Raw genomic sequence first — 25,983 nt, forward strand, 5'->3', positions numbered from 1 at the left:
TTTTTGGGAGACAGGGTCTCACTATGTAGTTGAGACTGACCTGGAACTCACTATGTAACCCAGGCTGGTCTCGAACTCACAGCTATCCTCCTGCCTCAGCCTCCCAAGTGCTAGGATTACAGGCATAAGCCACCATGCCCGGCCAAGACTGATTTTTTTAAACTTTAGAAAATATACATGTATTTTTATCATAATATTTTTATTTCTTTATTTATTTTGGTACTGGGGATCAAACTCAGGTCCTTGCACTTGGTGAGGCAGTTGGCACAACCACTGAGCTAAATCCCCGGCCCATCTATCATAACATTTTTAAAAGAAAAACTGAGCATATTATTTTAAAAGTACAACCAAACTACTGTAACAGATGCAGAACAATAGAAGCACTAATATACCACCAAGGGGACTGTGAATTGTTATCACAAGTTTGGAGAACAAGTCTAATAGACGTAAGGTTGTGCACACAACCCTGAAAAGGGTGACTTTTCCCTTTGACCAAAGTACAAAACCTATTTCACATCTTAATCCGATATATATACTCTTGAAAACAAAACTACTACAAAACACTACTCTTACTATATGCTTTATGTAAGTATTTTTCTCTCCTATTTTAATATCCTTTTTTTTTTTAAAGACAGAGTCTTGCTTTGTTGTTCAGGCTAACCTCAAACTCACTACACAGCCCAGGCTGGACTCAAACTCTTGGCAATACTCCAGAGTGCTAGGATTACAGGCACAAACCACTACCCATGGCTCTCCATTCTGGATGCAGCCCACAGTTCGAAATATACCTCTAGAAAAACTCCTCATACACATGCAGAATATTCAATATTGTTTATAAAATCAAAGAAACAAGCTGAAAACAATCAGAATGTCCATCAACAATGAAATGATTAAATAACAGAATGTTAGACAGAATTCTATACAACAGTCTTGAGTAATTTAGGATTACGGATCAGTCTTAAAAACACAAACACTAAGCAAAGAAATTTTGATACAAAACGATGAAACCACATTGTTTATGGATGGATACATAATGAACATACTATTGTGGAGGTTTACACATACAAACGGAGTTACCACTAGCACATGATCTTAAAGGCAGTTTTATGCTATGTTAAACAGTGGCTGTAACATAGTATGCTATCTAACAAACATTTATTAAAAGAATTAATAGCTTTGAAGTGCTAGCACATGCAATTACATAGAAAATGATGTCTTAGCTAAGCATGGTGTCACTTGCCTATAATTCTAGCATCTGAGAGGCTGAGGTAGTAGGATCACAAGTTCAAGCCAGCCTGAGCTAGCTAGCTACTGACTGACTGATTGGTCTTTGACACAGGGTTTTACTATGTAATTCAGGCTGATATTATACTGAACATGTAGCCTAGGCTGGTCTCTTGCAGCAATCCTCCTGCTTCGGCCTCCTGAGTGCTGGGATTATAGGCATGCAACACCATGCTGGGCCAGCCTGGGCAATTTGATCAAATAATTTTATTTACCCTGTTGGACTCTTTTAAAATGGTGGGGATGTGGCTCAGTGCAAAGGCTCTGGGTTCAATCCCCAGTACCAGCAAAACTAAAAAAATAGGGTGTGGGGAGGAATTCATGTCTTTACTTATTTGTAGAGGTTAGAAATGTTTGACTTCTCACTACACAAGTAGAATACTACAGTGAAATGCCCTAGAACAGACGCACTCAAAACATGAGAGTGCATCAGGATCACAGAGAGTTGATTCTATTTGAAACAGAGTGAAGGTAGTCTGAGAATTTAATTTACATTTCTAACATTTCCCAAGCCATGCTAATTGTGCTGAGGCTCACACTTTGAGAACCAACTCCTTAGAACATAAAAAGGTTATTATTGCTCCTTGAGATTCGGGTAAGTAAAAATCAATATATATTATACAAAATTCTAGCAGTTACCTTCATCTATGAAGTTTGAGCGAAATTCAAAATCGCAGGCTCCACTCTAGCCCTATAAATTAGGTTCTACAGTTCCTCAAAATCTTAAGACAATATAGCGGCACAGTTTGTAATAGCTGAAACTTGGAAACAGCCCAATTGCCCATCAGTTGGAGACTGGATAAAGATGTGGCTTTTCTATAAAATGGAACACTACTCAGCCATAAAGAATGAGAAATTAGAGTCATTCATAGGAAAATGGATGCATACTGAGGCCGTACTATTAAGTGAAATAAATAAGTCACACATGTGTAAACACTGAATAGTTTCTCTGGTGTGAAAAACTAAAGTGTAAATAAGATCCAAATGGTATAATTGACAATGTGAAATAGGAAGGGCTAAAGGAGTAGGGGAAGTGGAAAGGGTAGGGAAAAGGAAAGATGGGAAAAGAAAAAATAAGAGAAAAGGAAAAAAAATGGAGACACAGCTTTTACAAATTGGGAAGGGTGGAGGGGGTGAAGGAAGGGCAGGGGTATGGAGAAAAATAAGAATCAAGATATATCATGTAAAGGTACAAGATCCCAATGATGAATGTAAATGTACTGTATAGCTAAAAAGTACCAATAAACTCAATGAGGAAAAAAAATCTTAAAATGATTTATGGGCTTGTTCAAGTTTGAGAAGCTGTGTTGAAACAACCCTTCCTGAACTGGGAGATGCAGCAAAACCATCTGTTAAAAGTTCTCAAATGCAACTCAAACTTATAAAACCTCAGAAGCTTAGTGATTTGTATTATTCTTATTCTCTGCAAATAATTCTAATATGCAGTCAAGTTTGAAAACTCCTGCTTTAAAGAAATCACATATTCCTCATACAAAGAAGTAGGGTCTTCATGGAAACTCAAGCAAGGGAAGTGAAAGGTTACCTCCAGAAGCAGGACTAGAATAAGACTTGTCATGTAGAGGTACAAGATCCCAACAATGAATGTAACTGTACTGTATCCCTAAAATGTACCAATAAACTCAATTAAAGCTGAAAAAAAAAAGAATAAGACTGCCTGCCTTGCAAGCACAAAGACCCAAGTTCAATCCCAGTACAAAAAAAAAAGGAAGTGGAAGCTTAATGAAAGACATTAAAAAGCCTACAAAAAGAAAAGAAAGGAATGTGGTTTGCATCAAAAGAACCAAAGAACAAAATTTTCTCAATGAAGTTGCAGCACATTACATAAATATTTGAAGCAATATCGAAGAGTCTTAATTCCCAAAACTATAATGATATACAAATTCCTTTTCCACAATTAATAGAAACAAAACCTCTGGGTATGACAGCATCCAGTAATCTCAATCCTCTGGGAAGGCTAAGCAAGAAATTCACAGTTTGAGCCCAGACTCAGCAACATAGCAAGACCCCATTTCAAAATAAAAGATAAAGCTGGGTGTGGTGGCGCATGCCTATAATCCCAGTACTTGGGAGGCTGAGGCAGGAGGATTGCTGTGAGTTCAGACCAGCCTGGGTTACATAGTGACTTCCAGGTCAGTCTCAACTACATAGTGAGACCCTGTCTCAAAAAAAACAGACAAACAAACAAACAAACAAAGATAAAGGGGATTTAGCTCAGTGATGCCACACCTGCCTGGCAAGCACAAAGAAGGTCCTGAGTTCGATCCCCAGTACAGGGAAAAAATAAATAAATAAAATAAAAAATAAAATATTTTTAAAAATCCAAAAAGGCAGGGGGAGGGAGAGTGTCCTGGGATATACTGCAGTATGAAGGCCCTGTGTTCAATCCCAGTACGGTAGATGGGGTAGGGACAAAAGTCCACTTGTATTAGTCCATTTTCAGTTACTAAACTTAGTTCTTAAATTTTTGTAGAAGTTACAATTTCCTCTTTCACCTGCTTTTCTATTGCAATGATTTTTTTCTTGAATTTATGGAAAGTAATATATATGTTATGGATGATGAACCATTGCATTGGTGTATTGAGTACAAGATTAGGCACTGATTTTGCTTTCTGGTGAAAGCGTAATGGCAAACAGCAGCATGATGGGAGGGTGTGTGGGAACAAGAGCACACACAAGAACAAGTCACATCATGTACAGGTACAGATCCCAATGATGAATGTAACTGTACTGTGTACCTAAAATGTACCAATAAACTCAGTGGAAAAAATCAAAGAGTACCTCACAAGACAGAGCCAGGAAGGCACTGGGCTCTCTGGCTCCCTACCAAGGACACCCCCTCCCCACTGACCTAAGTACCTCTCAACAGGCCCTCCACCTTGAAGATCAATCACCTGCCCTATCACCACAATGGAAACAAGCTACTACCAACACAAGGCTTGAAGATATACTTCAACCATAACTCAGGAAAAGCATTCAAAGAAGAAGGAAAGTACAGTATCTTCAAATGCTAGCTAAGAAGTGAAGGAATGAAAGAATTAGAAAAGTCACCATTTACAATCACCAACATAATCACTGATTCAGGCAAGGACCATCAATAAATGCTGTAACTGTTGGGCAAATGTTGCTGAGCAACAAGACAATTGCACAATTATCCCCTCAGTGTATACTATGTTTAAAGGGGAAAAGTAGCTTTAAAGAGAGAAGATGTTACCTTCACCACAAAGATGGAACTTGTCACCGACAATGAGACAAACTGACGGTGTTTTCTGACAAGATGTGCAGAGAAGGACATGGCATCACTTACAGAGTGGCCCTACCAAAAGCCTCTAGTATGAGTCTATCTATGGGGGAAAGCCAGGAAAACCCAAACAGTGAGACATTTGGTAAGACAACTGGCCTCAACAAACATCATCCATCCAAAAAAGATTAAAGAAGTTAGAGAGGTGTCAAATAATTACAAAACGGAATCCTGAGTAAATCCTGCATGGGGGGGGGACCATAAAAAGGACATCTGGGAAAATTTGAAAAAAGAGTATTACATAAATGTTAAGTGTCTTGAGTACTTTGAATTAGATAGAAACACCATATTGTCTGTAACCTACTATCAAATTGTTTACCAAGAAGAATAATTAAAATTCAAGACAGAACATAGGCAACGACAAAAAATGTTAAAAATGGGCGAACCCAAATGAACTGGGTACACACTATGTTACTCTTTCACCTTTTCTGTATATCTGAAATTGTGTAAAAATAAAAAGTTCTAGAAAAACTAATTCTAAAGTTCTTTTTATATCAACTACCTGTTTTAGTATCTTCAATACATACAGCTAATAGGAAATATCATGTTATATATAGCCTGGATAAGATTAAATAATGAGCAAGTCAAGCCCAAAGCTCATACGAGGGAGGAAATTATAAAAATTAGAGCAAAAATTCATGCAATGGAGACTAAGAAAACAATACAAAGAACCAATGAATCAAAGAGTTGGTTCTTTGAAAAACTGGATAAAAATGATGAATCCTTAGCCAACCTTATCCAAAAAAGACTCAAATCCAAGCAATAAAGAATGAAAAAGGTGAAATCACAACACATCCTGAAGAAATCCTGAAGATCATCAATTAGTACTTTAAGAACTTGTAATAAGATGGAAAACACAGAAGAAATGGAGTTTCCTAGATACATATGAATTATCAAAACAATCAAGAAGATACAGAAATTCTAAATAAACCACCATCAATCAATGAAACTGAATATGTAATTTAAAAATTACCAACAGCCAGGAATGGTGGTGTATGCCTATAATCCCAGCACTTGGGAGGCTGAGGCAGGAGAACTGCTGTTGAGTTTGAGACCAGCCTGGGCTACATAGTGAGCTCCAGATCAGTCTCAACTACATAGTGAGACCCTGTCTCAAAAACAAAAAACAAAATTAGCAACAAAAAAAAGGCCTGGACCTGATGGATTCACTGCTGAATTCTACAAGAAATTTAGAGACAACTTAATGCCGCTACTCCTCAAAATTTTTAGTGAAATTGAAAGGGAAGCAGCAATTATTTCCAAATTAATTCCTGGAAGCAAGTATAACCCTGATTCCAAAACCAGAAAAAACTCCAACTAAAAAGGAGAATTACAGGACAATTTCCTAATGAATATAAGATGCAAAAATCTTCAATAAGATACTGGCAAAAGGACGGCCCGGCCTGGGAACATCAGCCGGGAGGGCGCTGGGTACGAGTTGCTTCAGAGGCTTATTTTCTTGAAAAGGCTCCAGGCTTTGGCTTGGAAAATCCAACTGCCAAAATTGAGCCCAGCAGCTGGAGCAGAAGAGAAAGCCCTGCCGAAAACATGGAAAGGATGAGTGACTGCAGATAAGCCTATTAACAATGACGCGGAAGGGGTCTGGAGCCCTGACATTGAGCAGAGCTTTCAGGAGGCCCTGGCTATCTATCTGCCACGTGGGAAGAGGAAAATCATCTTATCAGACAAAAGCAAAATGTATGGTAGGAATGAAATGATAGACAGATACATCAAACTCAGGACAGGAAAGCAGGTGTCTAGTCATACACAGGTTGTAGCAAAAAAGAAAGTTCGAGAAATTCAAGCCACCATTAAGGTGTCTAGTCACATTCAGGTTCTTGCCAGAAGGAAATCACATGATTCATGTCCATGCTAAAGGATCAGACTGCAGAGGACAAGGCCCTTCAGCACACGGCCACCATGAAGTCAGCCACATCATCTCAGGTTCTGGCCTGGAATGATGCAGACAGGGCAGCCAATATCCTCACAAGATGTCAAGCCCTTTGTGCAGCAGGCCTACCCCATCCAGCCCGCCGTCATGGCCCCCATTCCAGGTTTTGAGCCTCCATCCACCCCAGCTCCCTCTGTCCCTGCCTGGCAGGGCCACTGCACTGGCACAACCAAGCTTCACCTGATGGAATTCTCAGCTTTACTCAAACAGCAGTGAGACCCAGACTCATACAACAAACACCTCTTTGTGCACACTGGGCCTGCCAATCATTCTTACAGTGACCCATTGCTCAAATCAGTGGATATACGTCAGATTTATGACAGATTTCCTGAAAAGAAAGGTGGCTTAAAGGAACTATTTGGAAAGGGCCCTCAAATGCCTTCTTCCTCATAAGATTCTGGGCTGACCTAAACTGCAATATTCAAGATGATGCGGGGCTTTTCATGCAGTCGAGAGTTCTGAAAATGTGACGGTCACTTGTTCCACCACAGTGTGATCCTTTGGGAAGGAAGGAGAAAAAGCAGAGATGGAGCATGCAAGGTTCGAGAATGGCCGATTTGTCTACCGAATAAATCGCTCCCTGATGTGTGAATATATGATCAACTTCATCCACAAGCTCAAACACTTACCAGAGAAATATATGATGAAGTGTTTTGGAAAACTTCACAATTTTACTGGTGGTAACAAACAGGGATACACAAGAAACTCTTCTCTGCATGGCCTGTGCATGTTAAGTTTCAAATAATGAACATGGAGCACAAGTTTAAAGTAAGTTATGGGAGCATAACTGGGTCCTGCCTTTTAGAGGGCACACACAGGAACTTAACAATCTTGTCCAGCCCCGAGGAATATACTCTACAGAGAAACACCAGCATGAGTGGCTAACCATGCACCTCAAACAAACTGAGGACAGCACTGTCTGCAAAAGCAAAAAGGACTGAAATCTCAATGTAGCTAGTTTTTGTTTGCTTTTGAGACAAGGATCTTGCTATGTAGTCCAAGTTGGCCTCGAACTCACAGCAATCCTCTTGCCTCAGCCCAAGTGCTGGGGTTACAGGTGTGCAGCACCACGCCAGGTTCTTGTAGCTAGTTTTTTAAGGCCAATAAATATTAATAATAAATGTAGAGGAGGTCTCAGTTGAGTGCAAGAAGTATCAGGGATGCTGGGTGTGGTGCCACACACCTATAATCCCAGCACAAGTAAAGGGCAGGAAGATTGCTTCAGAGATCAGGCCAGCCTCAGCTACATAGTGAATTCAAGCCATGCTGAACTACATAGGGAGACCCTGTCTCAAAAAAAAAGAAAGAAAGAAAGAAAAGACCATGAGCACTAAATTGGAGGTCCCAGTTGAGTGCAAGAATTGTCAGGGAGGGGCTGGAGATTTAGCTCAGTGGTTCTGCCACCTGCCTTGCAAGGACAAGGTCCTGAGTTTGATCCCAGTACCAAAAATAAAAAGGTGTGATGGTGAAACAGCAAACAGCAAACTTTCCATTTGATTGATATTGAGAACACTTCAATAGCAAAAATCCCTACGAAATGTATTCAGAATCAACAGGCACTGGAGGTATCTAGTTTTCCTAAAAGTTTGCTATCACTAGTCTGTGAGAATAGAAAGCACACCAAGAGCCACAGAGACAAAGTAAAGCTTTATTTAACAAATGTGTTTACATTTGGGAGATTAGCCCTGTCCAACACTTGAACAAAGAAGATATGCACTCCAGGAGGGGGTGTTACAAGTGAGGCATCTTTGGTATATATTCATTGGTTTCAGAAATTGATTATGTGGTAGCAAGTGGGCTCAATCATGGTATTGGTTCACACATCATACTTGCACTGTGTTCATTGGGTGATTTAAAACATGAGGTTATATCTCATTTACATGCTGGTAAAATGACAAAAACCTTCTAGAGACAAAGACATTCCTGAGATGCAGAAGTTGGCTCGGACATGCTGAACACAGAAAAAAAATTTTTTGTTTTTTTGAGATAGGGTCTATGTAGTTGAGACTGACTTGGAACTCACTATGTATCCCAGGCTGGGTTTAAACTCACAGCAAGGTCTATGTAGTTGAGACTGACCTAGAACTCACTATGTATCCCAGGCTGGGTTTAAACTCACAGCAGTCCTCCCAAGTGCTGGGATTACAGGCGTGTACACTTACCAGAGAAATATATGATGAAGTGTTTTGGAAAACTTCACAATTTTACTGGTGGTAACAAACAGGGATACACAAGAAACTCTTCTCTGCATGGCCTGTGCATGTTAAGTTTCAAATAATGAACATGGAGCACAAGTTTAAAGTAAGTTATGGGAGCATAACTGGGTCCTGCCTTTTAGAGGGCACACACAGGAACTTAACAATCTTGTCCAGCCCCGAGGAATATACTCTACAGAGAAACACCAGCATGAGTGGCTAACCATGCACCTCAAACAAACTGAGGACAGCACTGTCTGCAAAAGCAAAAAGGACTGAAATCTCAATGTAGCTAGTTTTTGTTTGCTTTTGAGACAAGGATCTTGCTATGTAGTCCAAGTTGGCCTCGAACTCACAGCAATCCTCTTGCCTCAGCCCAAGTGCTGGGGTTACAGGTGTGCAGCACCACGCCAGGTTCTTGTAGCTAGTTTTTTAAGGCCAATAAATATTAATAATAAATGTAGTTACATGTTAAAGGGGAAAAAGGGAACAGTATCTCTTTACCATATATTTAAAAACCCTGTGAGCTGGGCGTGGTGGTACACGCCTGTAATCCCAGCACTAGGGAGGCTGTGCAGGAGGACTGCCAGGAGTCGAGGTCAGCCTGAGCAACACAGTGATTTCAAAGCCAGCCTGAACTACACAGTGAGACCCTGTCTCAACGCACCCCCACAAAAAAAACCTGTTATCAAGTTTGACTCCTGACACAAATAACCTCCAATGTTAGTCTCCTTCTGAGACACATAGAAGATTCACAACTCAAGTATTAAGGCAATTAAGAAAAAGATACTCAGAAGGCAGCATCCTTACAAGTTTACAGAGCATCAGAAATTTAAGATATTTCACTGGAAAAATCACGACTCTGATATATCTGAAACAACAGTAAAATCACTTTTAAATTTCGTATTATTTATGTACTATTTTGAAAACAGAGAATATGGCTGTGGTTTTTTTTTTTTTTTTTTTTTTTCAAAACTCCAGGAGGGGGTGTTACAAGTGAGGCATCTTTGGTATATATTCATTGGTTTCAGAAATTGATTATGTGGTAGCAAGTGGGCTCAATCATGGTATTGGTTCACACATCATACTTGCACTGTGTTCATTGGGTGATTTAAAACATGAGGTTATATCTCATTTACATGCTGGTAAAATGACAAAAACCTTCTAGAGACAAAGACATTCCTGAGATGCAGAAGTTGGCTCGGACATGCTGAACACAGAAAAAAAATTTTTTGTTTTTTTGAGATAGGGTCTATGTAGTTGAGACTGACTTGGAACTCACTATGTATCCCAGGCTGGGTTTAAACTCACAGCAAGGTCTATGTAGTTGAGACTGACCTAGAACTCACTATGTATCCCAGGCTGGGTTTAAACTCACAGCAGTCCTCCCAAGTGCTGGGATTACAGGCGTGTCTTTTCTTTGGGGCTAGGCATGGTGGTGAACACCTATAATCCCAGCACTCCCGAAGATAGCCTCAAATTAGAAGCCAGGATGGGCTAACACAGGGAGTTCAAGGCCAGCCTGAACTACACAGCAAGAATTTGTTTCAAAACAAACAAGGCAGGCCAGGCTGGTCTCTAGGTGGCAGGCCTGTAATCCCAGCACTGGGAGGCTCAGGTAGGAAGACTGGCCTGAGCTCAAGGCCAGAACTACATAGTAGACCCTGTCTCAAAAAAAAAAAAAAAAAAACTATTTCAAAAAAACTAAGACTTCTTCAAGAAATGTATGAAACAATTTTGATGTCTAGAACAGGGGAAACCAAACTGATAGAGGGGGTTATAATTTTATTAGCTATTTTATTATTATTTGTTTTATTTTGTTTTGTTTTTTAAGACAGGGTCTCACTATATAGTTGCGACTGACCTGGAACTCACCCTGTAGACCAGGCTGGTCTCAAACTCACAGCGATCCTCCTGCCTCAGCCTCATAAGTGCTAGAATTACAGGAGCGCGCCACCAAACCCAGCTATTTTAAATGCAGGACTATTTCCGCAGACAATCTTTGTATTAGTTGTGCAAGCATTAGAAAGGAAAAAGGACAAGTGAAATTCCACAATGATTAATATGTGCATTTCTGAAATACTTTTTAAGTTCCATAAATAGAATATACTATAAACAGACCTCACAGGAGGCAATGTGAACATACTGCAATCAAGCAGGAAGCCACATTTCTAGTAAAATATAGAAACTGCACCTACTGAACAGTGCCATTCAATATGAATCACTTGGCCAGGCTGTCTTCCAAGTGTGTGAATTACAGAACATACCCACGAGTAGAAAGGAGACTAAACATTAACTCTCTTAGCAAATCTCAGGAGGTTCACCAATTACAACTTAACCGCTTAAATCACAAAAGAATTCCATCAAAAAAGGGGCCATGTTGTCAATGAAAACTGATAAATAATATGGCTATAACTGCTAAGAAAGAGATTTATGCATGGCAAGACTCAGACACTGGACACACTAGTATCATAACTGTGTTCACATACTAACTTTTAAACTTGTACACCAAAAGAATTCTCTAAAGCCAGGGGTGGTAGCACACATCTGTAATCACAGCACTCCTGGGCTATACAGTGAGATCCTGTTTCAAAAAAACAACACACACACAAAGAATTCCCTTTCGAGATTATGTATCCATCTCCTCTAGCTTAATTTTATCAAGACCACGGCAGATTTTCTAACATTTAAGTGTAAACTAGTTCTTCCCTCCACCACCAAGGACAACGAATAATGTATGGGTATGTTAAACACGGCCCCAAGTCTCAAAGCAGAAATAAACAAATCTTAACGCAGATATAAACAAATAATGCTGGCCAACAGTCTTAACAACAAAGAAGACTCTTCATCAGCCTGCTGAGGTGATCCAGGCAGCACAAGATTTGGGGGAAAAAGGAGATGTTAGGTAATTTTTCACTGGCGTAACAAAGATCAACTGACTACCGCAGCAGAGCCTGTCCAAGAGAATTTTCTGATATATGAAATGACTCACACCTTACATGCGGCTACTGAGCACTTGCAATGCACATAACGTCCCTGAAGACCTGGAGGTTTAATTTTACTTCATTCTAATTAAGTTAAATTTTAAATAGCCACATGTGGCTAATGGTATCATACTGAAGAGGGCAGAAGTGGAGAAGTAGGGTGAAAAGAATTCAGAAGCTCTCTTTGACTCAGTTCAATAATTACCTTGTGCTGCCTACTATATACTAAAGATTGAACTAGGCACTAAAGAGAAGGACACTGAATGAGACCCTTCCTGCCAAGTAGGTTCAAATGAAAGCAGTAACAGGTAATTAATAGCCTACTTCATTCACTCTAATGTCTTAACAAATAAAGATGTAATGACAGAGCCAGGCATGGTTGTGCGCACCTATAATCCAGCATTCAGGAGGCTGACACAGGAGGACTGAGATTTGAGGCCAGCCAGGGCTACATAACAAGACTCTGTCTCCCCTCCCAAAAAAACCAAAGTATTTATGGAATACTTCACCCAACGCCAGTATAACTGTCTTTTCAAGTGTATATAGAGAATTTACCCAGACTGACAATACTGCAAGATGCAAAATAAACCTCTAATAATGTTTTACAGCTGGGCGTGACGGTTCATGCCTGTACTCCAGCACTCAGGAGGCTGAGGTAAGAAGGATCGCCAAGAGATTGAGGCTACTACCCTAGACTACATAGTAAGTTCAAACCTAGTCTGAACAACACCGCAAGATTGTGTCTCAAAAACCAAACAAACAAGGGCCGGGGATTTAGCTCAGTGGTTCTACCGCCTGCCTTGCAAGCACAGGGACCTGAGTTCGATCCCTGGTACCAAAAACAAACAAAAAATGTTTTACATAATTATGGTCATAGTTAGGAATAGTGGCACATACTGATAATCCCAGCACTCTGGAGGATGAACAGTATAGCAAATTCAAGCCCCATCTGGGCAATTTAGCAAGACATTGTTTTTAAGTAAAAAATAAAATAAAATAGGCTGGGAATGTAGCTCAGGTCTAAGGCTGTAGCTTCAATCCCTAGTGCTACACACACACACACACACACACACACGATCACAAGAAGTATGCTATTTGAAAATAATGAAAGCAAATTACAAATTAATAACACACGCCTATATAATCCCAAAATATTTAGAAATTAGGCAACATAAATGTACCAGATCACAAGTTAGGGGGTAGTGGAGTAAAATGCAACTCAAACCCTCCCGGGATCAAAACAAATCCTCCTGAGATAACAAGGCAAACAAAAAGTGATGGAGGAGTGAGTAGGAGGCAGTCACCACAGCACAGAGTCACTGTCTACAGTGTGTAAGAACTATACAAAAAAGGCAGTCTTGCCAGTATGGTGGCACACACCTGTAATCCCAAGGATAGGGAGGCTGAGGCAAGGGGATCCTCATGAGTTCCAGGACAACATGGAATAGTCAGTTCAAGGCCCTCCTGAACCATATAGTGAAACCCTATTTTGAAAGGGGGAAAAAATAATTCAGTTTTACTTGAAAATCAAATTCAAGATGAAGAAACAGATAAAGAAAAGATAAATAAGAAAGATTTAAATTTGGGGATTTAGCTCAGTGGTGCTGTTGCCTGCCTCGCAAATGCAAGGTCCTGAGTTCAATCCCCAGTACCAAAAAAAAAAGGTATACCCTAGAAAAAAGATTTAGAAGCAATTCCTCCTTAACCTATTTTTCTCCCCCTCACCATACCCCAGCCTATCCGATCCAATCTATTACTGAGGAGTCACTGTAACTTATAAATTATTTTCTGAATTATTTCTACCCATTTCCACTGATACTGAGTACCAGATCTGCCACTTAACTATGTCACATGCTAACCCCTTTAATACATTCTTATCCACAATCCAATCTCTATTCTACAGCCACAGAGACTTTTTTGTTTGTTTGTTTTGGGTTTTGTTTTGTTTTTTTGAGACAGGGTCTCACTATGTAGTTGAGATTGACCTCGGACTCACTGCGATCCTCCTGCCTCAGCCCCCAGAGTGCCGGGATTACAGGCGTGCGCCACCATGCCCAGCCACAGAGACTTTTTAAAGAACACATCACAAGTTACTTGGTGCTTGATTGGTGTACTATCATGTTTCCCCCCAATCCATGACATGTGCTAATCCTAGGGTTTAGACTCTTTACTCTCCCTTTACCTGGTTACTCTAACTTCAATCTTAATTGTCACTTCTTCAAGGAAATCTTCTCTAATCCCTATATGAAATTATATTTATTTGTGTAATTTAAACATTTTTCTTGCTAAGACACAGGCTGTCTGCCCTGCTATAGGCAGCTTCATCAGAGCAGGGGCCATGGCCAATGTAGTCAGTGCTATACCCAAGACAGCATCTGCCAGGACTCTACTCTTTCCTTTTTTTAAGGGATCTAACTTAGGACCTTGCACTTGCCAGGCAGGCGCCAGTACCACTGAGCTAAATCCCTGGCCCTCCAAGACAGCATGTGGAACATGTGGCTCAATAGGTCTGGTTTTTTGTTTTTTGTTATTTGTTTGATTTTGTTTTTTTGGTACCAGGGATTGAACTCAGGTCCCTGCGCTTGTAAAGCAGGCGCTGGAACCATTGAGCTGAATCCCAGGCCCTGTTTTTTGTTTTTAATAAATGAACAAATCAAAGATGCAGTTAAAAGAAACAGATTCTAACAGAACTTTTTGTTGTTTTTTGTTTTGTTTTTGAGACGGGGTCTCGCTATGTAGTTCAGGCTGGCTTCAAATTGGCTATGATCCTCCTTCCTCTGCTTCCCACGTACTAGGGTTACAGGCATGTGTCACCACGTCCAGCTCCTAACAGAACTTTCAACCCATCAAATGCAGATAGTTTTCAAACAATCAGTTCTAAAAAACAAATAAATGAAAAACTGTTTCCCTGGCATGGTGGCTCCAGGTACTTGGAAGGCCAAAGCAGAAGGATTCCAAATTCAAGGACAACCTGGACAATTTAGCAACATTTTGTCTCAAAATTAAATATACACCAGGGATGTAGCTCGTCAGGAGAACACCTGTCTAGCATTCAACAGGTGTGGGTTCAATACCCAGTACTGAAAAAAATATAAATGAATGAATGAATCAATGTATGGAAGAGATCAGAAATTTAAGGCCAGTCTACAAGATCCAACAATTAACTAACCACACAAGAAATGAACAAATTTGGGGAAGAAAATTATCAAATAACAAAAATAGGATAAGTCTCCACATCCAAAAGGCCCCCCCAAAACACCTAGCACAATGAATATAAAAAAGACCTACATCACGGGATATAAAAAGACCATAACACTACATGAAAAGAGATTAACCCCTTTCATGGGGGGTGGTGAGGAAAGGGGAAGGAGATCAGGGTTTGGGGTAGATAGGAGGGTGGTCCTGGTGGTATGCTTAGAAATGAAAGAATAATCGACAGCAGTGGACTTCTACCATAAAATACCAGAACATGATAAAGCAAATCCCTCAACAGCAAGAGATTTTTTAAAACTTAGGATCCAAAACTCAGCCAAACTATCCACCAAGTATTAAAGCTGAAAAAGAAATTTTGCAGGTATGTAATGACAGAAGTTTACTTCTCCTGAAGCCATTCTTAGGAGGCAAATACAAGTTGTTCTGAAAAAGGGAAGTAAACCAAGAAAAATGCACAGTCCCAAAGACTTGGGAATCCCAGTGCAATGTTCAACAGACCTACAGATCAAGCAGTTCAAGCAGAAGCAGAAATACTAGGTGGGTGCAGTGGCATATGCCTGTAATCTGAGTTATTCAGGAAGCTGAGGCAGGAGGAGCAAACGTCCTAGGCCAACCTGGAAACTTAACAGGAATTGTCTCAAAAAAAGAAAAAAAAATAGTGCTAGGGGTGTAGAGCTCAGCGATAAAGTGCTTGCATAGCATGAGAGAGACCCTGGGTTCAATTTCCAGTACCACAAAAAACAAAACAGCAGGAATACTGAGGTCTGCAGAAGGGAGATCAATAAGGACAAAAATAAAAAATATATATAAATAGGTATAATTACTCATTATATATAATTATAATACATAATAAGTATATGTAATTATATATTATATAATATGTAATTTGAGAGCTCGAAAAGTAATAAAAATATTTTACAGACTCGATAGTAAGCAGGGCTAATACAGAACATTAAGCAAATGAAAAAATAAGACAATAATCCAGGGATATGGTTACTAAAAAAAAAACCAAAACACAACCGTACCCATTCACTAGACTCAACTGTCACACTAGTGTAATCAGTCCCTCACGATTACCCACTGTATCCAATCATGCTGTCCCAATAATGGCAGGGTATTGAGAGGGTGAGGGGAACTACAGTAGGGCCAAAGCCTCACCCCTATCATGAGGAGGCAAGAAGTATCTAAACTCCATAAGTAAAATATGAGCACAGCTGGGGATTTAGCTCACTGGTGCCTCCCTTGCAAGGCCAAGGACCCAAGTTCGATCCCTGGTACCAAAAAAAAAAAATATATATATATATATATATGTGTGTGTGTGTGTGTGTGTGTGTGTGTGTGGGTATGTATGTATATGTATGTATGTATATATGTATGTATGTATGTGTACATTATTTTTTTAATACTATGATAAATGCCAGGGAACAAAATTAAATAACTGTCAGAGCTGAAAGCCACTACCCCTGGAGAGATCTCAGGTGAGAAACACAGCTGGTAATTCCTTTTGTTCTGTTCACACTATAAACTTTTAATAACGGTTTTATTTTACTTACATGCATGTACTACTCTGATAAAGTGATACAGAAAAATATTCTACTATCAAGTAAAAGTTTAACATGATCACAATAATATTTTTTTAAATATATAGATAAAAACATGTTATAAAAAACCAAATACAAGGGCCGGGGATTTAGCTCAGCAGTTCGGTGGCCTGCCTTGCAAGTGCAAGGACCCGAGTTCAATCCCTGGTACCAAAAAAAAATAAATAAAAATAAAAAACCAAATACATATACAAACAGTTGTTATCTCACTGCTTATAGTTTCGGAATAAATCTAGAAGCTGATGAACTAGAACTTTTAAATAGTGAAGTTAATATTTAATGTTTCTATTAAAAGAGAAACTAAGTAAATAAATAAATGGAGAAAAATAAAGCTCTACTTTAATCTGGACTTTTACTTAAATGTGGTCCTCAAAATACTGTTGTACTTTGAGTCAGCTGACAGTATAAAATATTACCTCACTCTATGGTAAATACAGTCTATTATTTTCACAGAATTACTAACTTCTGTTCAAGAAAAATAGACTATAGCAGCTAATATTTATTGACTCTTTACATTGTGCCAGGCGTTGTTGTAAGGATTTCACATTATTAATTAGTCCACTTAACCCTCATAACATCTTGAACTAAGTACTATGATATCTTTTTTATAAATGAGAAAAGTGAGACCTAGAAAATTGAGCCAACTATCCACTGTCACAGATCATGACATGTGCCCCAGAAAAAAAAGCTGGGGGGAAAATAAACAAACAAACAAACAAACAAACAAACTGGGCATGCGCTGGGGATTTGCTCAATGGTTCTGCCGCCTATCTCCTAGGCACAAGGTCCCAAATTCAATCCCTGGTACCAAAAAAAGATAAAAAAAAATAAATAAAAAAGCTGGGCTTAGCCTGGGCTACATAGTGAGTTCCAGGTCAGTCTCAACTACATAGTGAGACCCTGCCTCAAAAAACTAAAAAAAAAAAATGCCGGGCTTGATGGTGCATCCCTGTAATCCCAGCCCACCTGGAAACCTGGAATACATAACAAAACCCTGTCTCAAAACAAAACATCAGGCCAGGGATTTAGCTCAGTGGTTCCCCACCTGCCTTGCAAGTGCAAGGTCCTGCGATCCTGCCTACCAAAAACAAACAAACCAACAAACAAAACATCATTATGCCACATTCAATCTCTCTAGATCCCTAAAATCATAAAACATTCATCCAGAAACCTCAAATTCTTAGGCTGGAGATGGAGCTCAGTGGTGAGTGATGCCCTTGGTTCAATCCCCAAGGGGCCGGGTGACATAACAGACCCTCAATTTATCCTAAGTCGTGACAGTCTGTGTGGTGTGCTCGTATGTACAGCTGCCTCTGGAAGCTACAAGTCCTCACATTGTCACTGTTGACTCTAACACTGGTCCTTAAAAGGAAAACTGTTCTGGAATAAATTCTTACTGCTGCCTTAGAGCAATCTAAAAATCACAGGCCTTTAGAAAGACCTATCACAACCATGCTCTCTTAATGGTCCTAAGACAATTCTAGAAACTATTCTAGACAATTCTAAAAGAACTACTTTAATATGCCTGGGGGTGTAGCCCAGTGGTAGGACACTTACCTAGTATACCTGAGGCCCTAGATTCGGTCCCCAGAACCATACACCACACACACTACAACTGCAACAAAACAAGTCTGGTTAAAATTATTCACTAAAATTGAATCTGGGGCTGGGGATTTAGCTCAGTGGCATCGCACCAGCCTCAAAAGCGCAAGGTCCTGAGTGTGATCCCCGGCTCTGGTTTTGGCGGAGAATGTGCTACTGTTTATGGTGCCAGGGATTTAGCTCCTGCCTGCCTTTCAAGGCAAGGTCCTGAGTTCGATTCCCAGTACCGCAAAAGAAAAAAGAACAAAGTGATCCAGCAATTCCAGTCTATGAGAACAAAAACCTACACAAGGCCGGGGATTTAGCTCAGTGGCACTGTGCCTGCCTCACAAGTGCAAGGTCCTGAGTTCGATCCCCAGTAGTGGAGCGGAGCATTATACATGAATGTCCACAACAGCATTACTCATAACGGCCAAAAAGTGGAAGCAATTCTATGCCTAGGACCTGATGAGATAAACAAAATGCGGGATTCCCACACAAAATGGCATATTAATCAAACAGAGAGCAGTGCCTAGTAGCTCAGGGCTGCAATTGCAAGCACTAGGAAGGCTGAGGCAGGAAGATCACTTCATGTTTAAAAGGCCAGCCTGGGCAACACAGAGAGACCCTGTCTCAAAATAAACACTACAAAAACAAAAACAAAAAAAAAAATCAAACAGTACTATAACATGCTATAACATGTACTATAGCATGCTATAACACACATAAATATGAAAACATGATAAAAGAAAGAAGTCACATATGATTCCATTTTAAAGAAATGCCCAGAAGAGTCAAAATAAGAAAGAAAGTAGTGACTGAAGGGATGGGAGGAAGAGGGACAAAAAGGGAGCAACTATTACAAGTATGGCATAAGGGGAGGGTTTCTGGGGATTGAACCAGGGCCTTTGTTTGCACTGAGCTACATTCCCAACCATTTTTAAATTTTGTAAAATTTTGAGATAGGGTCTCACTAACTTATGTTGTCCAGCCTAGGCTTACAATTTTCATATTCCTGCTTCAGCCTCCTAGAATGCTGAGATTAGAGGCGTGTGCCGCCATGCCCAGTCATATGGCATTCTTTTTGGAGATAAAAATGTTCGGAACTGGGTGGTATTAATGATTGTAAAACTGTGTGAATATACTAAAAACCACCAAAATTATACACTTTAAAATTGGGCAAAACCTTAAAATATGTAGTTGGGAGCTCAGTGGTCCTGCCGCCTGCTTCACAAGCTCTAGGTCCAGAGTTCAATCGCCAGTAACTAAATAAATAAATAAATAAATAAATAAATAAATAAATAAAGTAAATATCTTCTCAATAAAGCTTTTATTTTAAAAATTAATTACAGTTATTTATTGACATGGTCTCACCATGGCCTAAGATGGCCCTGAACTGTGTAGCCCAGGGTAGCCTGGAAGTGATGGTGATCTTGCCTCAGCCTCCAACTACTGGGATCACAAGCATGTGCCTGACTTACCAGTTTACAATACCAAAAGCATTTAAAAAAAAAAAAGCCAGGGATTTAGCTCAGCAGTTCGAGGCCTGCCTTGCAAGTGCAAGGACAGTACCAAAAAAAAAAAAAAAATGGGGAGGGGGATTGCTGCTAAACTAGTGCTAAATTATGAAGCTGAGATTATAAGCACCGTATGAAAGCATTCAAAGAGGAGAGAGACCATGGTGAACAAGAGGAGTCCAGGAAGACTTTCACAGCAAGGGGAAACTGAGCCTGGCCAAGGGCTAGGGAGGGCAGAAGGTATCAGCTATGATTTGGTCCTGTCCCTGACACCCAGATCTACTGCTCCCCACCACCACCACCACCTTTACATCCTCACCTGTAAGGGTCAGAAATCATAGGAGTGTGGAAAGGGGGACAAATCAGGAGAGGCCAGAGCACCTGGCCTTAACCTCCCCAATCCTGCTGCCTTTCAATACATAGCCAGGTGGGAGGCACCAACAGGACTCTTACCTCTTTTAATTCTCATGTTTAATCTCTTCAGGTGCTGTTACCAAAATACCTCCTTCATTTCTCTCATCAACTTGACTTTCCCGCTGCTACTGACCACACAAACTGACGACACACCCTGGTTGTTTGAGAGAGGGTCTTGCTCTTAAGCCAAAACTAGCCTTCATTCTGCCTCAGCCTCCTGAGTGCTGGGATTACAGGCACATACCCTGCAGCCCGCTCACAAAGTAACACTACCAGAAGAATATGTGATGATTCCTGCTCCATCAGCACTTCCAGTGGCTAAGAGCTCAGAGGACTCTGAAGTTATCTTCCAGATCCACCTTTCTTCCAGGGGTACAAAACCCCTCCGAATCACACTACCTACCACATCCTCCTCCAGTCCACTATGAGGTACAGAAGCCATGCTAAAGTTCCTATCATAATACTAACATCACGTCCCGCTGTTTCCAGACCTTCAGACTGACTACAGTACCCCAATTACACAGGTATGAAACAGATCTGAGAGAAGGATCATCTCAAACCATCTACCATTTGCAGGGAAGACCACACCAGTGGCTTTACAGCAACTCTGTAAACTTAGGTCATTGTTTCATGCTGATGGGAATATAGCATATCCCTTGGGTGTTCCAGGAGTGAAAAATGCCTAAGATCACTGATCAGGGCTCAAAATTGCTCAAAAAATTAAGGTTGGAAAGTATAATCACAGCAGCCTGTTTCTCTAGGAAATGCCCAAAAAGCATACCATGAAACTTTACAGTCCATCTCTTATTTACATACTCAGGCTGTTACTAAACAATTTACTATCACTACCTGAATTTGGATGCCAGTTTACTTCCTCCCCGTGTTATTCTGACAATCCAATCCCCAAGCTTACCCAGGAAGTAATCCCCCTACACAGGGTCTGATCTTGCCTTCTTTTAAATACCCTCTACACTTTGTGCCTCACTTGTAACAGCCAGGAACCTCACGCATACTGAAAAGATGTTTGGTTGATAATGGTGGGAATAAATACTGCCAAACCAGTCAGAATCCTGTTTCAGATCAATCCATAGTTCATTTGTGGCATATCCGCTACTGATCTCGTTAGAATCCTTACAAGACATGAGTCATTATGTCTCCTAAAATATCACCAGGGGAGATTCAAATTAAAACTTTCAAAATCCCAAGTAAGTATTCTCAGAAGTCTCAAGCAAGTTAATGCACCAACCATTCTGGCCTGGTAATTCCAGATACTAGGGAGGTTGAGGCAAGTTTGAGGTCAGTCTGGACAACTTAATAAGACTGTGTCTCAAAATAAAATAAAAAGGGGTCAGGCGTGGTGGCGCATGCCTGTGATCCCAACACTCTGGAGGCTAAGGCAGGAGAATCACTGAATTGTAGGCTAGCCTGAGCTATACAGTAAATTCAAGGCCTGGCTAGAATATGGTACGTAGGAAAAAAAAGAAAGAAAGAAAGAAAGGAAAGAGAGGAAAGAGAGGAAAGAAAGGAAAGAAAGGAAAGAAAGAAAGAAAGAAAGAAAGAAAGAAAGAAAGAAAAGAAAAGAAAAGAAAAGAAAAGAAAAGAAAAGAGAAGAGAAAAGAAAAGAAATCCAAATAATATATAAAACACCAGAACACTTACCTACCATGTATGAGGCCCAGAATTCAATCCCCAGTAATGTAAAAAGAAAATAAAATTCTATTTCAAGTATAACTTTTTTCTCAATTAACAAATGTACCACACAAACTATATTGAGTTGGATGTGGTGGTACACACCTGTAATCCCACCACTTGGGAGGCGGAGGCACAAGTTCAAGGCCAGTCTAAACTACATAGTGAGCTAAAGATTAGCATGCACTACACAGTCGAACACTGTCTCAAAAAAACTAAAAACTAAAAAAAATTTCTATATAATCCTTCATAATATATTGGTCAACTATGCCTACTGGCCAAAATAACTCTAAATTTAAAAAATAAAATAAAAACTTTATTCAGCCAAATGCCCCTAGCTTATGTGAAGTGAGATGATTTCAATTGTCTATTAGTAAACTGACATCCTACTTTAAGATGTCACATGTTAGGTGCATATTTAAAATTGTCTATAAAAGAAAAACAATGATGGGGCCGGGGATTTAGGTGGTTCTGCCACCTTCTTCTCAAGCGCAAGGTCCCGAGTTCGATCCCTGGTACCACCAAAAAATAAATAAATAAAGACATAAATAAATAAAATCCTGTATGGGCTTACTCCCAACATAAAAAAAAAAAGAAGAAAAACAATGAATAAACATTTTTGAATCTATGGCTAGCAATGTTAACCAACATCTTTGCATCAACAGTTATGTTATTTGGGGCCAGGGATTTAGGCACCATTCCTGCCTCTTAAATGCAAGGTCCTGAGTTCAATGCCCAGTACCAAACAAAACAAAACCAGTTATGTTACCTGAAAAGTAACAGGATGAATGAGATTTGTTTGGTTTTGTTTTGGGGCCAGTTTTTTTTTTTTGGTACTGGGGATCGAATTTGGGTCCTTTCCCTTGTGAAGCAGGGCGACAGCATCACTAAGTTAACTCCCTGGGCCACCAATTATATTTTTGTATTGTTCTTGAGTTATCTTAAACCATGTACACATATATACATTTACTGAGTCTTCCTACCAGGAAGTGGTGACAATAAAACGAATGAAGGCTTGCCTTAGCCTCCTGAGGCAGGAGAATTGTCATAAATTTGAGGCCATCCTGGTCTACACAGTAACTTCGAGTCCAATCTGAGCTACAAAGCGAGACTATTACAAATCCCTCCACCCAAAAAAACCCAAAAACTAATGAAACCGCACTTAGCCTACACAACTCATAGTCATGCACTATTACTCATTCTATGCAAATGGACATATTTTAAAAGAACACAAAATGTAGCACCCATCTTACCATAATCTTGAAAAATAATGCGTATCAAAGGGTTAATTTTATTTTTTTAAGTTAATTTTATATTCTACAAAGAAAGGAAAATGCCTGGCAAGCAACTAAAAACAAAATGAATTCTGTTATTAGAAATGTTCACTGGGCAAATAAATTGCCTATGAAAATTTGGGCCGGAGATTTAGCTCAGGGGCACCATGCCTGCCTCAGAAGCACAAGGTCCCAAATTCAATCCCTAGCACCACACACACACAAACTAATTGGATAATTTCTAGGTTTTTGTAGTTGTTGTTGCTGTTTTTTTGAGACAGGGTCTCACTCTGCAGTTCAGGCTGGCTTTGAACTCACAGCGATCCTCCTGCCTCAGCCCCCAGAGTGCTAGGTTACAGGTTAGCATGCCCAGCTGCTAACTTTTAGTTTTAGATTACCGCAGCCACCATAAAATGATCAAACTTTCATCTATTACAAATTCGTGAATGTGGTAGGAACTGTAAGAGGAACAAAATCAATACCTATCCCTCAGAGCTAGTCACTTCTATAGTTACAGGACAAATACACACAAGATAGCTACAGTGCCATTAGGAGAAGCAAAGTAGCTGGGTATGGTGGCATTTACCTGTGACCCCAACACTATGGAGGGTGAAGCAGGAGTAACTTTGAGCCCTCAGTGGGCAATGTAGCAACTTATCAAGACTGTCTCAAAATAAAAATTAAAGGGTGGAGGATTTGGCTCCGTGGTTCCGCTGCCTGCCTTGCAAGCACCTGGGCCAGAGTTTGATCCCTGGTACCACACACACACACACACAAATTAGAAAATAAAAATGAAAAAAGAGTATAAAGACCCTTGGTTCAATGCCCAGTACAGAAGAAAAAAAAAAAAAAAGAAAGTCAATCAGATGTATCTTAATATAAGATGTATTCTAATGTACAAGGTTTTTTTAGTTTGTTTTTTTTAAGAAAACCAAGTCACAAATTCTAATTTAAGTCAGCATACAAACAACCATCCATTTTAGACATTATTTGCTAGGCTTGCAAGTAGGAATTAAAGTTCCTGCCCTAAGTGCCTTGGTTCTAACGTGAAAAAACTTCCTCCACTCGTGTATGTAATTCAGTCCCCATGTTTCAATTCCAAGCTCTCAGTACAGTAGGCCATCATGTGATCTAAGGCAAACCTATTACTACAAAAGACGCACTATAGCAAAATTGGTTAGAAATAAAAACTTAGGAGCAGTCCCTTCTGCGTGCGAGATAAACACACTTGACACTTGATTTGTCCCCTTCACTCTCCCCGGCCAGTTCCTCACACCCCCACAACCAAGACAGGAGACTTACAGTCACGCAGAAGAAATCACCTTCTCTCATTTGAGGTTAGGACATTCCAAATGGGTCTACATTTGGCTTAATACACATTCTTTTCCCAATAAGAATGTTGGCATTTACCAAAAACGGAACATTCGAGTATAACATACTACCCTGGTCTGTCTGAAAATGATACGACACATACTGTTTTCTTCAGATCCTCACCTTTCTTCGCAAACTTTATGTAGTAAGGGCTCTTAAAAGCAGATTCTAATGTACTTAAGTCGGGTTAACAAAAATATAAAGGAAAAGCCTGACAGGTTGTTGCTAAAAGTTATTTTTTTCTCTCACAATTTAGTAAATGCAACTATGTATTTAATATAAAGCAGTAATTGGATGTTGTTTTGTTTTAAACAAAATGCTTCTCCGCATCAGCTTGGAGAAACTTTCTGTGAGAAAACAGGAGAAAAGTAACCAGGGAGAAATTCACTGCCAATACAAAGAGGCCTTTTTCCTCAGAAATACAATGAAAATATCATTCTGCAGTAAAGCTGATGTTTCTGTGTGACTTCAAAAGTTCATCTGATCAAGTACACATCTCCCGCAACAGGTGCCACAAAATTGCATTTCTCAAGCAAAGAAGAGCAAAGCAAAGCCAAGGGATCAAATTGTTAGGATGCGCGTCCCCGAGGTTTCGTACTTTTATTTTTGGATTTAACCAAAACGATTTTGAATTGGATGGATTACCAATTTTAGTTTCGTTTGGTTTAGTTTTCTGCTTTGCTTTTTAATCAGCCGTTGACCAGCAATTGTTGCGCGCGTCCATCAGCCCTCGACGAATACAAACACAGGACCAGATAAGGCTCCACTACTAACCCAAATCATCGTTTCCTTAACTCAATTTCTAAATCACACAGCTAGGGGTGGATGGGAAGTATGTTTGGTGCGCGTGTGTTCAGGTGTCACGATCTAAACCCTGAAGTCCCTTTTAAGGGGAAGACAGGAATAAAAATCTACAAGAAACCACGTTAGAAATGCGAAGAGGTTTGCAAAACAAGAGGCTTCTTTCATTCCAAAAAGTCCACAGCAAAACAAGGGGACAAAAATGAACGCCACGGATCTGCGTGTACCAAAGTTTCAGTCCTGCCCGGGGGAGACACTGCACTGGCACAAATTTCACTGGAAAAACAGGGGAGTAGGGGGAGAGTAACACAGCGAGTGAGTGTGTGGCCTGCAAACTGCAACAATGCAATCTCCATTTTGAACAATGCGCCTCTTTCCTCTTGTAAATCTAGTTTTTTGCCACTTGATGTGCCATCGCGTTTCCCTTCCGTTTGGGGGGCAGGCGGGGGTGGGGGGAGATGGGAGCGGGCTGCACTGCACTCGGGAGGGAGCGAGCCGGGGGAGGGGAGAGGGGGGGGGGAGGGGGGGGAGGGGTCGGCGGCGGCCGGGCTGGGTGGGTACCTGGAGTGCTGCTGTAGGTGCTATGGCTCCTGAAGCTGCTTTCCGTGCAGTAACTCGCGTCGTCGTCATCGTCTTCCATCTCCTCCGGATAATCGGAGTCATCGTCGTCCTCCTCCATCTCATCTTCGTCGTCGTCCTCCGAATCCTGGGTCTCCTCGGCGTCGCCGTCCTCCTCCTCCTCTTCGGAGACCATGTCCTCCTCTTCCTCCTCCTCCTCGCTCTCGTGGT

The 25,983-nt window shown here is 40.3% G+C and overlaps 1 protein-coding gene and 1 pseudogene across 15 annotated transcripts in view; one reads left to right on the plus strand and one right to left on the minus strand.

Moving 5' to 3' along the window:
• Bptf (bromodomain PHD finger transcription factor) overlaps positions 1–25,975 on the minus strand; it is a 134,251-nt gene extending 108,276 nt beyond the window's left edge. For all 15 annotated transcript variants that reach the window (XM_010616790.2, XM_019206416.2, XM_010616788.3 and 12 more), the window contains exon 1: positions 25,756–25,975. In XM_010616790.2, the coding sequence (XP_010615092.1) occupies positions 25,756–25,948 (193 nt within the window). In that variant the 5' untranslated portion in view covers positions 25,949–25,975. The remainder of the gene's footprint in view (positions 1–25,755) is intronic.
• Positions 6,113–8,854, plus strand: LOC104857116 (annotated as a pseudogene).
• Positions 25,976–25,983: the final 8 nt, after the last annotated feature.

The sequence above is a fragment of the Fukomys damarensis genome, unplaced genomic scaffold (genome assembly GCF_012274545.1).
Source record: "Fukomys damarensis isolate Sample0158 unplaced genomic scaffold, DMR_v1.0_HiC HiC_scaffold_23, whole genome shotgun sequence".
NCBI classification, from domain to species: domain Eukaryota; kingdom Metazoa; phylum Chordata; class Mammalia; order Rodentia; family Bathyergidae; genus Fukomys; species Fukomys damarensis.